The sequence below is a fragment of the Oxyura jamaicensis genome, chromosome 5 (assembly GCF_011077185.1).
Source record: "Oxyura jamaicensis isolate SHBP4307 breed ruddy duck chromosome 5, BPBGC_Ojam_1.0, whole genome shotgun sequence".
Classification (NCBI taxonomy): domain Eukaryota; kingdom Metazoa; phylum Chordata; class Aves; order Anseriformes; family Anatidae; genus Oxyura; species Oxyura jamaicensis.
This window is the reverse complement of record NC_048897.1, coordinates 9,622,735-9,637,755: the sequence shown is the minus strand read 5'-3', so window position 1 is coordinate 9,637,755 and position 15,021 is coordinate 9,622,735. Positions and strand designations below refer to the sequence as shown.

Here is a 15,021-nt window from a genome sequence, read left to right as displayed (position 1 = left end):
ACCTTCCTGGCAGCAGTGGATGAAGGCTTTTTCTTTTCAACGCGTACAACTGAATGCACAGGATGTGCAGTATGGTTGAATTAGCATTACTATGGGAACCATAACTTTTTGTGTTCCCTGACCTTTACCTGTATAATGCTAAAGATTTGTTGATGTGGCTCCAAAATGCTTTTTGTTGTTGTTGTTTAATAAGCTTTTTGTTGTGGTCAGTACTAGAAGCGGCTTTATAAAGGACTCCAGGAGGAGATTAGAGAGGAGGCAGGCCCTGAGGTGCCTTCTGGGTGCTGTTTTAGCAGCGCCCCAGCTGTCAGGAGGCGTGCAAGCTGGGACCACGGTTCAGTGTTAAGCGTCTCCTCTGCACCAACAGTAAACAAACCGGTGAGTAAATTCCCCTGCTCAGAGGCAGGTAACTCACTTGGTCTGATTTTTTTATGCTTTGGCTGCCGTGCTAGAGCCCGCCACAAAGGGTGCGTGGTCCTGGGGCTGAGGCGAAGCCAGGGAGGAGAGGAGTGGAGCTGTGGAGGTCCAAGTTGGAGGGAGCAGGGCTGCCATCCTGCGGCACAGAGCCCTCCTCTCAGATGTCTCGGGAGAGCTGGCTGTAGGGAAGGAAGGGGCCTTGTGGTGGTTCGGGCTGTGGGGCTGAGGAACTGGCATGCTTTAGTGATGGCTCGTGTGGAGCCTTTCTTCCTTGTTTTGTCATCTCATCTTTGGGAATGCAGGGAGGCATTCTTTCTGGTTGTGCTCCTAGCCTCCTCTAAGGGAAGAAAACCACACGAGGAAGGACCCACCTCTAACTTTGCTTCCCGTGGATCCCCTCGTTACTTGCTGCTGGGAGGATGGGGCTGTCTGGAGCTCCCCCCTTCGCAGTCTGTAGGCTGATGAGCTCTCTGCTGATCAGATGCCAGCCAGAGACTTCTCAGTGGGAAGCAGGTGGAAGAATGGGGTTTGCTCCCTGCGGTGACTTGCACAGCAAAGGCTGTTTGCTGGGCAGATAGTGTCCTCGAGGCTGGTGCAAAGAGGCATTCGGGCTGGGGGTGAGCAAAGGGGATAAACCATGCTGAGTGATGAAGAGTTGGCATGCTGGGGTCTCACTGTGCTCACTGCTCCTTCCTTTGTCACCCCTTGTCACTAAGGGGAGGTGATGCAGCTGGGGCTGCCTTTGAGCAACAAACGCACACCCTCCTTCAGCATCCTGAACTGGCAGAGGGCTTTGGTTCCTTTTGGTGGTGCTGTGGGATGGTGGAGTGCTCTGGCTAGTGGTGGGATACAGAGTGGTGGCATCTCAGGCTGCTTTGCTGAGGAAGTCCCGTGGTGCACGTCCCACCACTGGGGTACGTTCTGTTGTGCTTTGGGAAGCTGCTCCTTGCACTGTAGCCTTCTGCCTTGCTGTTCCTTTCTCGCAAGCTCTCTTTGGGAAGTAGGCAGTAGCCAGCTATGTACAAGTGGAATCAAACTTAAGGCAGGATTCACAGGGACAGTTTCCAGCATGGTCCTTGTTGAAGCGGGACAGGAGGTAGGCAGCAAGCTGTGTGCCTTCCCCGCGGAGCTCCAGCTGCATGTGTAAGGTCAGCACGGGACAAGAGAGCAGTGCTTCTTACCATTTCTTCCCCCCTTGCCTTAGGCAGCTCAGAAACAAGCCCTGCATGAGGCAGGATTATGAGGAATTTGCCAGGGGAACATAATGGCAAGATTTCTCGTGCTGCTTTCCGAACCGACTGCTGCTAGCCTCTGCTGGAAGGGGGATGAGATGCGTGGGGAGCGTTGCAAACCACACCTCCTCGCTTGGACCTGCTCTGATTCTCTGTTTACAGTGGCGGTGTCATTTCTTCGCTGGCTTTCTGGTGTGGAATACTGCTGGTGGCAGGGAAGGGGAACGACACCGTCCTGCTTCTGGAGGTATTTGGGGACAGCTGCTAGGAGAGAGGAAAGGAGGCTGTGTAACAGGGGAAAGGAGGTGCAGGAAGGCTCTCTTAGGCAAGGAATTATGTGAAGGAAGACTGAAGGAGTTTGCAAGCTGCTGTGTCTCGGCGGTTTCTGCCTCGGGACTTTCTGCTCTGACTTCCTGCTTTTGCTTTAAAGAAGCAGAGAGGGAACGGGACACGGGACGGACCCGCTGCCTGCAGGGGCACACCGTGTGCCTGCAGGAAAAGGTCACTGCTCCTGGGGCAGGGGGGAAATGTATTGATTGGTGTGGAAGGGTTGGAGACAATTAGCAGATGGTTAATTTTTCATTTTTTTTTTCAGATTACCCAATGTCTTTGTGCGTGTTGGGCTGAAAGCACTTGCTTTCAGTTTTGATAAGGTTCTGCAGGTCACTTAACTAATTCTAGAGACTCGATGGTTTTGGAATTGCTGATTTGGAGTAATCACTGCAATAGTTACATTTTCCAGAGCAAAGGGAAAAGAACTATGAGTTTACGATATGCGGGACTGTGATGTTTCCTTACAAAACAGGTGTTGTGAGCTGGCTGGATTGACAACTAAGGATTTTCTTCTGCATGCTTTGTGAAAGTTTAGAATTATTCTTTAGAAACATTCCTTGTGTTTTTTGCTCCTTGCGCTCCCCGGTGCGCGGGGAACATGTGCACGTTGCACGTGTTGTTCTGGAGGAGTGGTTCAGGGCTTGCAGCTGCTTAAAACACCGGGTTTCTGTCTCGTGGCAATCCGAGGCTTTCCGTAATTTCTTGGGATTGTCCCTTCTGCGTGAGAAAGGGAAAGGATATTCCTGGTACCTTGTGGGAGAGCCTGGAGCTCCTGGGCGTTCAGACTGGATCCGCTCTTCTTTAGGGGGAGGAAGCGGGAGCGTTGACTCCCTGGATCCAAGACTCTGTGTGGCCTGAGAGCCAAGAGGTGTCTGTGCTCAGGAAACAGGTTTCATCTTTTCTAACGCACAGGTTACTGTGGCATTTCAGGAAAGGTGTGTAGCACAGCCAGCACCTCCTTAGCTCGTAGAAAGGGACGAGCCTTTACCTTTATACCCACTGTTATCCCCGTGGGTCTTCAACTGAGCGGTACCCAAGTGTCACGCAGCAGCGATCGGGTGTTTTGGTGGGGCAGAGAACGGGTTAATGGGCTTCTCGGAAATCGGCTTCACCCAGCTGTGTTTGTTGTTTTAACAGCATTTGCAGGAAGGTCAAACTGTCCGTGGGTCCCATGCATTGCTCGTGGGCGAAACCGATACAGTGCCAGCCACAGACAGGCTTCTCTGGGGGGCTGTGCTCTCTAGAAACCCTCTAATTCCTGCTCGTTAATCTTTGCAAAGTGTTTTTGTCCTTGAAGTGCGCTTTGTGGATTCAGCGCAGCGAGGTAAAACTTCTCTCCCTGGTCCTGTTGTTAACATGCTAGCCAGAAATGATTAGGGTGGTGAGATCGCCGTGCCCAGATTTCAAGAGACTGGAGATGAGTTGCCTTGGATGAGGAAAAAATGGTTGAACTTCACGCACCCCTTTGCAGCTGTAGCCCTCTGGAGGAGTTTTTCATGTGCTGCAGAGAGCTTGCCGGCTCAGAGGGAGAAGAAATCTGTCCAGTAAGCAGTGTGAGTAGAGTAGAGGTTCTCCTTCAAAAGGGGCCTGGTGGTCTGATGTTGTGGTCTGGTGTTTTATCTGCGTGTGGTTAGGGAACTGTTGCATTAGGCTGTTATTTTTGTTTGTAGAAGGATAATTTCAAGGTGAAGGGTGTTAAACAAAGATGAAGGCTTTCCCCGCTTCTGGGGAGAAGCGTGCCAGTCACCTCGGACAGGATTGTCACAGGATTTTTAGCCTTTGTGCAAAGAGGGCACTGAAGTTGCTGAGGAACCTTGCAGCTGGCCAGGAGGGGCTCGGGTCCAGAACAGTGGACAGCTATCGGGAAATTTAATGAAGAAGTGGCACAAGATCGGGATCCAGCTAGAGGAATGGCCAGGCTGAACCAGCATCATGTATTCACCAGCAGCTGATAGCAGGTACCCTCCTCTTCCCATCATAAATGCAGAACAGCACGTCCCTAGTATGCTCATTTGGTTGCTTGCGGTTCAGAGATTTCTCTAAGCTAAGAAGAGAGATTTTTTGTAACAGGCCTTTATGGACAAACTCAGGAAGGAAAAACTAACCGCTTCTGCAGCCCGTGGATGCGGATGACATCCTTGGCATCCTGTGTTAGGGAGTTCCACGCTTTAACAGCGCGTGAAGAAGTGCTTCCTTGTGCTTTGTGTGCACCACCCAATTTTATCTGAGGCTCCTGAATTCTTCTCTCCGAGGTGGCAGTGACTGGGGACAGTTGTTTACCGGCTCTGCCTTTCAGGAATTGGCTACGTGCATGACTCCATAAAAACAAATTTCTGCGTTCAAAGCTTTTGTGTATCCTTTAGGACCTTTCGTCCATTTATTCAACAAAAATCTGTCTCCGGATAATACATTTTTGCCCTTGAAGTACTCCGAGGACACCGAGAGGGTGCGTGTGGCTCGTCACCAGCAGAGGACTGAGGGCTCCCCTTGCTCAAAGCAGCGGAACTCGGAGGAAATCGCTGGTGATGTTCAATTCAAGGTGCCGAGGAGCTGCTCTGGATTGATGTCTTCTCCTGTAAAAACTCTTTGAAAGCCCCGAGGTGCAATCTGCCTCCCGACTGATGCGCTCAAAGTGCCGACCTTCAGCTTCGCAATGCTGCCGGCAGTGCTCAGCGGGGAATAAAGGTTGTGTTACCTCGTCACGGGTAAAATACCCTGAATTTCTCAATTGCTGGGCTCCTGCTGATTGCCCCTGTCCTCTAGCAACCACATGCTTGTGGTGGAACATTAACAGCAGTGGCATCAGCGAGGAACTTGATCCCTCTCAGAGCCTTCTCCACTTGACTAAGTGAGTGATATTTACTTTCTTCCGGATAAGTGTGTCCTTTGTGGATGTGCAGCGAGATCTCCGGTCTGTGGAAGTGCGGTGACTTCTTGGTGACGCTGAAGGGCTTAACGTCGTGGGGTTTTTCCATTCCTCTGCCGTCGGGGTGTATGAGGTGAATCCTTGCGTTGCATTGTTTGAGATGTTGCAATGTGCTGGTTTCTCATTTAAAAAAAAAAAAAAAAAAGTCTGGGGAAGCTTGAAAGACTTTATAAAGTGAAGAAATTTTTAAAAATGACTTGCTAGCTCTTGCTGTTTGTCATGTCTTGTTGCAGGCAGGCTTGCTCTTTTTTTCTGGAAAATCAGCTGCATACTAGTTACACTGACACATCCTAGACCGTTAGCTGTTTATGGAAAAAATGTGTTTTGGATTTAGTTTTTAATTGCTGAGAATTAACTCTCGGCCCAAATACTGCTGGAGGAAAAACTGATGCTTTCTCTCCCGCTCCCCAAGAAAAACAACCCAACAAAAGCCAAAACCCCGGCTAGCAGGAGCGGTTCCAGAGCAAACACACACCCGCGGTGTTTGCGGTGCCAACAGGGTGACAGGGCCAGCGTGACAGCTGCAGAGTGTCCCCGGCTCGCGATAGGTGTGGCAGAGGGGCAGTGCGTGGGCGCGATGAGACGGAGCATTTGTGGTGATCTCCTGGGAAAAGGAGATTGTCTGGGGAGGTCGTGGACACCTGGCGGTCTTGGAGACGTTGCTGCGGTGACTCCTGGCGTGTGTCGGTGCTTTCTGTTGTGGCGTTGGACTGAGAAGCTCAGAAGGCAGCAGCGAGTGCAGTTCAGGAAGTTCATCAGTGCTCACGCCTTGAAACGAAGCAGAGAACCGGCTCCAGTTGGGTGCAGACAGGGGCGGGCGGCCTGCACCCAGCAGGTTCCTTCACAGCAGGTTTCTTTGACCAAGTGCAAGAAGTTGGCGTGTCAAGTCATAAAAAAATGAGTTCCTGTCTGAGGTGAGGGAAGTGCTGAACTGGAGCAGAGTGTGTTTTCTAAGATGCTGCTGTGAATGACGGAGCCCATTCCAGCAGTCGGTGCTTCTGGGATATACCTCCTTATCTTCCTGGCACATCCCATAATGAAGTCACCCGTCGATATTGCAGCCCGGGTTAGCTCAGAGCTATCAGGCTGGGCTAATCTCCCGCTGAATAAACAACACAAAGGTTCCTGGATTCGTTCCTGTTTCCTTAAAGGGATACAATCAAGTGCAGGCAATTAAAAGAGAGAGAAAGAGCGTGCATGAAGTGTAGCTCGAGATATTACACCTGATTGCAGGCGCTCGGCCCAGGGTGTGTGGCGGTTTCTTAGTTTTTTAAAGAAAAAACCCTCATAAAACAATTGGTGTTTTTCTAATTTTTCAATGTATTTCTTTTCCTGCCATTCCCTTTGGGAAGGGAGAACCCAACAACCACCCAAACAGATCCCAAACAATGGAAGCAAATTTCCTATAGAAGGGAAAGACTAAAGTTAATTTTGTACAGCGTACAAAGTACGCTGAGAAATAACTCTTTTCTTCCTGCTCTCCTCCCAGCCTTTTCAGAGGCCGTGGCAGAGCCTTTTAAAACAGTTTCTACCAAATGGGCGCCCGATTCCTTGGAGCAGCTTTTGGAAATTTCAGCCTGCGTGGGATCACACTCGACACGGGGACTGGTGGCGTTCTCTGGCAGGGCTTCTCCCCCACGTTCGCCTGATCGGAGTGACCTGTCTGGCTGTAATTCAGTCAGCCCGTTCAGAGTGTGTGCCTTTTGCACGCAGTGAGGATACTTGTAAACGTGTGTGAGTAATGATAATCACTGTAAATATGTGAGCTCACTGAGTCTTGCAGTGCTATAAAACCTGAGAGCCTCGTCACCTGCAGAGGGGACTGTGCCCTACGAGGAGCACAGTTTTTATAGCAATTACTGACTTCCCAAAGAGAAGGAGGGAAGGGAAGGCAGAATAAACAGAGCAAGCGGCACGTGTTTGATACCAAACGATATACGGACCCCTAAAGCTTTTATTGACCTTTTCTTTTGAAACCTGCTTGTTAGCCAGCTGCTCTCAAGTGATGCTCCCGGTCCATGAACAAGCAACGGCGTTGAGCTCCGGCATCTCGGTCTGCTCCTGCTCTGCATCTGCCGCATGCTGGAGCAACGGGCTTCTGCTGCAGGGACCCTTACCTTGGCCCATCGCCTCCTTCTCTCTGTGCAGTGTCCTCGAGGACATGGGAGCAAGCCCATCTCACCCAGCGTACGCATCGGAAGCGCGATCGGTGCCCGTCTGAGCAGCCGGAGAAGGGCGAGGCTGAATTGCTGGGGTGCTCGTGCACAAGCCTGCGTGTGCTGCTGGGTGGGCTCCTCGCATGGGCCTGATCCTGCAAAGCATCTTCTTGTGGGCTGTGCTTGGAGAACAGGCGGTCTGCCTGTGGCACGCCGTTGCCCCAGCACCTCGCTGCTCCTGACATCACTTTTCTGGCATTTCTGGTGCTGGGCTTCCTTTAAAGTTGCTGGGCTCTTTGTCTGCATGAGGAGTGGAAATGAAAGGGTGTGTGTTCTTCTGACCTGTTTCAGTAACTGGCGTAGCTATTTGGCTTTAGTATGAGGGTGGGTTTTTTGTTTCCAATAATATTGTTTTAGGCAGAGAACACAGGATCTCCTCTCAGAAACTTCCCAGCAAGTATCTGAACGCCTTGTTTTGTTGTACACCTTGGGTGCCTACTGCATACCTATAAAGAATCTCCTTTAAAATTCCCTTCTGCCACAGTGTCACCAAGAAACACGGTGGTATAGGAACACAAAACCCTGCTTTCCTTTATAGCTCCACAGGCCCAAGCACTGGACTTGCTCTGTAATCCTGGGTAAGCCACTTACCCAGTTGCCCTTAGCGTTCCCTTTGTTAACTGTTGATTCATTGCGCTGCATTCTGGCAGGGCTGCTAGGAAAGCTGCGTGTTCAGTGTCTGCACAATGCCCTGCCGGTGGTGGAGGTCAGCTGAGGACCAGCTGTGGGGAATTTGGCTGTGCTCCCCCTTTTCCTTTCCTCCTTGTCATCGGGCTGAGAAAAACGAACAGAATTGTCATGTGCGCGCGGTCCTCATGGCCACATAGATAAGGGCTTGGCTGTCGACGGTGTTTGAGTAATGACTTTTCTTTACCTCTGTAACACTGCTTACTGCTACAAAAAAAAAGGCTTTCCAAGAGAATAAATGGGAAACCAGGACCTTGTAAAAATATCCTGAAAGGAGCATCTCCCCCCTCCAGGAAAAGCACCTTGGGTTTGTTCTTCTGTTTGTTGAAGGCCCCCCAGTTTTATGTTCATTTTTTTTTTTCTTCAGCTACGAGGCTTTGGAACTGTTCTGCTGCTTGAGTTTCATGTGTAATCATCGATCTCCAGGAACAGTCTTAAAATAAAGCACCAGCAGCGGCCTCGCAGCGGAGGGGAGGGCAGTGCTGCAGGCACGGGCAGGTGACACGACTTACCCAGGGCCATATGGCAGGCTGAGTCAGGACTGAGACTCAGGTCCTGTGACTTCCCAAGAGGAGGCCTTGCTCAGCAGACCCAGCTGATTTTCTGGCACGGCTTTGTACGAGACAAACTGCAGTTTATGCCTCGAGTGGTTAAAATATGTGTGTAAGGCTGGTCTGAGTTGCCTGTGTGTGGAAAAGCACCCAGTGTTCGTTTTCCGTACTGTCAGCCGAGGTTCTCCCGTGCTTTCTCTGAGCTGACCCGTGTTTGCTTTCCAGGTGTAATCCACAGATCCTGAGGACTACCTCAAACCCCGTGGGGGAGGGAAGAGGAAGCTGCAGGACGTGACACGCAGAGGTGGTTACCAGCTGGCCAGGGCGGCTGGAGGTTGTTGGTGCCATCAGGTCCCCAACGCTTCCATCTTCTGGGGGAGCTGGTGGTGGTCTGGGCTAGATGAACTTTGCTGCGAGCCATTGCAGATGTTCTTATCTCTTCTTATCATCTATCTAAATGCAGAGATTATCCCGATGTGAAGCTAGGTGTGGAAATTAATGCTTGACTGGTGTTGTCTCGATGACTGTCTTGCCCTGAGAGATGAGACCTAGAGAAATGAATCTGGCTTTTGGACACCGGTACCCAGGTTTTCTGCTCTGGTGACCTCAGCCTCCTTCAGAGTTCTCCATTGCTGATGCTCTGCATCTTGCTGGTAAAGCTGCTTCCCCAGCAGTTTGCAGCAACGATCTGTAGCTGAGGAAGGGCTGACAGCACTTCTTAGACTGAGATCTGCCGCGAGCCTCTTCTGCATTTATACTGTGCGGTGCCCTCACAGATGGGACGGAGATGAAGAACAACTCAGAGGCCTCAGGGAAAGAAGTCCGTCAGAGAGCTGCGCTGTGTTTTGCATGCTGGGACTCTTTTATTTGCTGCCTTCTTCCTCTGCAAATGCCATCTCGACATGGAGAGCCTCGTCTGGCTTCAAGCCACTTGAAAGAGTTTGATCAAGAGACTCTGTCCTCTCAGTGTTGAATTAATGGGCTTGGTTTTTCACATGTATGACTCAAATCCTTCCAGACTCTTGTCCATGCTCTTCTAATGAAGAGGCTTTTAGCTCCACTGGGAGTTGGGAGCCACAATACAGCTGGGCTTTTGATAAAATAGGGAGATGCTGGAGGTAGGGATGTAACGTTTCTGATTTCAGCTTGCAGACAAGTCTCGGAGAGAGAGCAGAACATCCTCCTTGTGCGGCCTTTGTTGGCTGCAGCAGGGCTGGGCAGACGTCGTCTGGCTGTGTTGCTCTGGGTTGGTGTTGAAACACAAACCACGGCGCTGCTAGCAAAAAAGTAAAACCTTTTACTTTTGGTGGCATCAGTGTCTCTTAGGTAGCTAGTGGGAAGTTTTAGAAAATGTATTTCTTATTTGTGCTTTTCCATATTCTGTTCCTTTTTCCTTCTTTCCCTCAGTCCTGTTAGGGCCCTTGCTTTGAACTTCCTTGTGGAAGAAATGGGTCTGGCAAAAAGTTTCAGGGAGGTGGCTTGTAGCCACCAGCAATTACAGTTCATCAGTGTGGCTCTCTGACTTCTCACCGTAGTCACCTGTAAAATCCATGCAGCTGAAGATACTTAGGCCAGTTTTTTTCTCTTACAGGTCTAACTTTTCATGCTTTCTTTCTCCAACACTGCTCCCCAAAGCTCGAGTCCAGCTCCGTGTCCCCTGCTTGCCAGGGATGACCGCTTGACCAGAAACATTTAATGTTACCAGTCTGTAGGCAGTCTTCTGCAGGGTTTCAAATAAACATTGTTTCAAGTGACACCAAGCAGAGATGCCCTGAAAAAATACCGATTTGAAGGAGGGAGCAAAGCATTCTGCTCGTTCTTTGAAGCAGAACAACCCTCTGGCTCACGAAGCGGCAGTAATGAATGGAGTCAAATAGCAGGGTGCATAATCGCCTTCTCCTTTTGTATTGCTTTCATACAGTTCTTGCGTGGTGACATTCTTCCAGGCCATCAAGTTCTTTATCGTCCCAACGTACTGAGGATACAAACAGAATCGAGTCGCTCGTTATCGTTGCATCTGTATGCGGCTTTTAATTTCTTGGAGGTTTCACAAACAGAAAGCCCAAGCCCTCGTGGCCAGCACCGTTTAAATCTGCTGTCAGCCTGCTTGCACAGCTCCCTTCTGCCCTGCAGTGCGGAGCACAGAGCTGCCTCGGGAGAAGCCTTAAGCAATTGGTGCAACAAGGCTTAAAAATGTGGCGGTGGTGCTGAAGAAAAGCTGTCTGGAGAGTGTTACGTGGTGGGATCAGCGCGTCGGAAGGTGGGTTGGGGTAGGGATGTGTTGTATGCATCTTTACAATCGCCCTCCTGTGCTTACAGGGGTGCTCTCTTTCTTAGCCTTTTTGTTTCATGTTCGTGTAAATAATGGGAATTATTTTCTTTGGCATCTGAAATGTCTCCATAATTGTGTGGTTTCCTTCCTACAAAGGTGAACATTTCAGATTAAAATTCTGTTTGGCAGCTTATGAGCTCTCAAAACAGAGGTAAAAAGGGCAGGAGTGCCCAGCTTATTATTTTTTTCCCGTCGTATATCCCAGTACAGGAATGTTCAGACCTTTCTTTTTGTGCTGTGATAACACGAAAGAAGATGGAGTTACTAATGGGGAAGTGTTAACAAGAAAATGCCAGCGCTGGGAAGTCAGACGTGGGGTCTGGGTAGGAGAGGTGATCCTTTTCCTCTTTCCTCCATCACCTGCACAGATCTTCCTCCTCGCTGCCTTTGTCCCGCTCTGGGCTCTTGCAGCTGTGGTGCAGGTCTGCACAAAAAAGCAGCAGGAGGAGGAAGAGCTCGTGGTGATACCAGAGGAACCCGGAGCGGAGGGAAGCATCGCGGGCAGGGCGTGCAGGGAGCCGGCCCTGCTCTCAGCACACAGCATGGAGGGTTACAGCTGTGTGGCAAGCCCGGTTGTGCCCGTGTCGTGTACAGCACGTACCTCTGCCAGCCTCTCTGTGTCCCGAAGCCCAGCTTTCCGCTCGGTAGCAGACACAGATGCTGAATATCAACCATCAGACCAACAAGGCGTGTAACCAGGTGATGCGGTGGTAAGAAGCGGAGGGTGACGTTTGACTGGGCTTTCTCTTTCCTGCCCCGCAGCTCTTCCATTTGCCCCTGCCCTGGGGGAGAAAGCTCTGCAGAGATGGAGAAGCAGAGGGGTTCGTGCTTGAGATACGTCCACTGGGAAGCAGACGAGGAGGGGGATGAGGAGGGTGAGGTGACTCCTGGTGCTTCTCCTTCCAGCCGAATGACTGAACTGGAAGACGTGGAGGTGGAGATGCTCAAAAAGGCAAGGGAGCTCTTCCAGCTGTGTGACAAGGATGAGAAGGGCTTTATCACCAAGCTGGACATGCAGGTGAGGGGAAAGAAATCCATCCCATTTCCTGGGAGGAGCTGTAAAGGCACGGGGGGCCAGAAGAGGGGAGAATGTGGCATATCTTATCCTTTGGCCAGCATGGGCGTGCACGTGTCTGTCTCCCTGCAAGCCAGACTGCCACAGCCGGCTGCCAAAACTCCTGGGAAAGCCGTGTGCCCCTTGGGAATTCCTGGGACAAGGCGGGGACTGCAATCCCAGATTTATAAGGAATGCATAAAATTAAAATTTTGCAACAGATCCTACAAACGTTAAGCATGCGATGGATGGGAAATCTGGGGAAAAAATCTTTGGTTTATTTAAAAAACAAAATAACACCACTATAAACAACAACAACCCCACCAGTCCTTTAACAAAAAAACAAACAAACAAACAAAACCAACTCTGTAACTTTTTGTTTGCTTGTTTTGGTCTCAGTCATAGCTGAAGCCTTATCTCAAGCATTCTCTTTAGGCCTGAATATTTTTTGCTCTGGTATAATACATTTTCCTGCTTTTCGTTCAAAGCAGCATGTGTTAACAGAATCTCGTTTTCTTTGTGCTTTTTGCTTTAATGTTTTATCAGGAAGATTACATGTGGACTGTTTTTCTCCTGTCCCATCTCTTTCTCAGTCTATGATTAACATTTGGCAAGTCCAGTTTAGTAAACAATCCCTGGTTTAATTGTTGACTCCTGGGTTGCATGATGCCTCATTTTGTATACTCACATTAATAAATATTTTTTAAGCTTTATCTAGAGCTGAGTTTTGAACGAATGGTGATGGGTTTTTGGCCCAGACCTCATGTTATTTGGAAGCTTCTTTGGAAACCCCTTGGCACTGTGTACTCCGCACATGTATTACAGAGGGAAATCTCTGTTCCTTGTCTGTGTAGCAGGAATAAGATGCAATGCCAACAGACAGAAGATGACAGAAGGAAGCTAACTCTCTGTTACAGACTAAACATTTTGCTTATGATCTGCAAGGTTTCCTGCAGGAGCGAGGAACTGAACGCAGACACTCTGAGTCCTAGATCACCAGTCTGTCCTCCCTTTCTGGCTGAAGAGGTGGGGCTGGTACCTGATGTGCCCACGGAGCTCCCCTGGGAGCAGCAGTGGCCGCAGGAGGCTGGCGGTGCCCCAGGACACAGCCACTGTTGGGTAGAGCCTGGGCAGGGCTGGGTGGAGGCAGGCGGTGAGCTGGAGGCTGAAGTGGGGCTGGAAGAGGGTTGAGCTCCCTTCAAAGAAAAGAACCTGAAGCTCACTCTCTACAGTCCTGGTTGGATCATCAGGTGGTGGAAAGCTTTATCAGTGGTCTCAAACAGGCGTTTGTGGTGTGACTCAGGTGTACCCCCAGACTGTCTCATCCCAGCTGGAGCACAGAAAGCTGGGTACACCAGAGACAGAGCAGGTCATGGGGAAGACTTGAGTCATGCCTTCATTTTCTTCGCTCTTTGTCTCTCTGCAGCGGCTTCAGAGTGAACTCCCCCTAACGCTTGAGCAGCTGGAGACTGTTTTTGACAGCTTGGAGCAGAACAACAATGGATACCTGACGCCTGTGGAGTTCAGCATGGGGCTGGGTAAGGACTGCACAGAGAAAGAGGAAGGAAAAATCTGTTGCAGATTTTTTTACGCTGGCAAGAAAGCTGTAAGTGCAGTGCTTCTGCTGAAGCTGTACCAGTTATGCGTGGCAATGCCCCATGTCTACCTGAATATCACTGGAGCAGGTGTGTGTACAGGACTGCTGACCCCTTCCTGAGGCTTTGTGTCCCCTTCTTACAAGACTGCTGTCATCTGCCTACCTGGTAGAGCTAGCTTCTGAGCTTCTCTTACTGGAGATGGTACATCCTGCAGCCTGTACGTGTGTTAAGGAGGAGGGATGGAGCGTGGCACTAATTGCCCCTGCTGTGTGTGCTCAGCTGCTTTAGCTGGTTGTAAGCTCCCAGAACATCTACATCCTGTTAGCCCCTTCCTTGGGTTGCTGGGACATGTGGAGGTGCTGCTGGCCTTGGCATCAGGTCAAAGGGAATGGACATAGGTGGTCTAGGCTTTTCAGAAGTGTTGGAGGAGTAGCTGTATCCTGATTGAGCAGGGCTTTTTTTGGGTTGGGGGTGCTGGTGGACATCATGAGGGTACCTGCCTCAGTGCTGGTAGAGCAGGCCAGATTTTCCTTTGGGCCACCCTGGCTGGTTGCTGTGGCTCAGCCTGGAACAGAGCAGGTTGTCAGGTTCCACCCTGTCTTGGCAGCCTGGCTCCCTGGCACTTGCTCCAGTCCGGGCTCAACACTTAATTGCAAAACACTTCATTTCTCCATTTCTTCTCCTTATGGTCATTCCCTGGGGCTGGCCTCGCTGAGATCCTTTTCAGGCTGACCTCTAACTCAGGAATTTGCCCTGGCATACTGCTGTCGTCCTTCCAGAACGTCCAGGGGGGAGATCAAGGGAAAGACCTCCAGCTGGGAACTGTGCAGCCATCAGCTCTGCTTCTTCAGAGGGCGTCTGAGAGGTTACGGGGTGTTTCTGCACAGCCGACAAAAAGAACATCAATTTAAAGTGTTCAATTTAAAGCACTGTGAGATCCTTCTGGGGTGTCAAAACAATCTTCCGATCATTCCGTACCTCAATTTTCCCAGCTCGAAGAGACCGATAATGAGAGATAATGATTCTTTCTTTAAAGTAGACATCCAAAGTGCCTAATCTAAGCTCACCTCCTTACTAACTGTCCAAAGCTTTAAGCTGGAGTGGGGCCTGCCTGTCCGTGCTGTAGGTTTTTTTACACATTTTAAGAGTGGGAGAGAAGCTCCTAGGTTCTGCATCCCTCTGCATTGCTCACAGCGTGGAGAAAAACGTGTTGCAGACCCCAGCAACATGTGTGTTATGCTGGGCTGGAGTGGCCCCAAGCTTGGCAGGTTTCTAGCAGATGCCCAGGGTGCAGTGGAGCTGTGACCACCTGGGAAGAGGAGGAGGAAGTGCAGTGGGGCAAGCTGCCATGTGTTGGACACAGTCCCTGGCACCCAAGCACAGAGGGACAACAGGGAAAAGAAGCTTGCATCAGAACCTCAGCACTCTTTTTTACAGATTCGCACAGTATTATTATACGTAGTTAGCGGAGAGGATGTGGTGAAGACATTGGGAGCCAAGACATGGTAGAGTTAAATGACGTGAGGTACACAGATTTTGGATGTTTTCCCCTTAGAGCAGCTTCATGTTCTTAGCCATGCTCTGAACATCCTTGGCTCCTGGCCCTGTGGCTGGGATGTCAGTTCTGCCTTTGGATCCAAGCAGATGTGTCCTGGGATGGAAGGATAGCTGCTAA

The 15,021-nt window shown here is 50.2% G+C and overlaps 1 protein-coding gene across 10 annotated transcripts in view; it reads left to right on the top strand.

Annotated features, from left to right (window-relative positions):
* The window catches only part of CRACR2B (calcium release activated channel regulator 2B), a 43,299-nt gene that overhangs the window by 6,704 nt on the left and 21,574 nt on the right, over positions 1 to 15,021 (top strand). For 3 of the 10 annotated variants that reach the window (XM_035327267.1, XM_035327264.1, XM_035327261.1), the window contains exons 2-3: positions 11,457 to 11,712; positions 13,175 to 13,286. In XM_035327267.1, the coding sequence (XP_035183158.1) occupies positions 11,500 to 11,712; positions 13,175 to 13,286 (325 nt within the window). In that variant the 5' untranslated portion in view covers positions 11,457 to 11,499. Of the gene's footprint in view, positions 1 to 1,665; positions 1,975 to 2,271; positions 2,298 to 7,132; positions 7,702 to 9,362; positions 10,623 to 11,456; positions 11,713 to 13,174; positions 13,287 to 15,021 lie in introns of those variants that run through there. The other 7 variants (XM_035327258.1, XM_035327259.1, XM_035327260.1 and 4 more) reach the window with 7 other exon arrangements.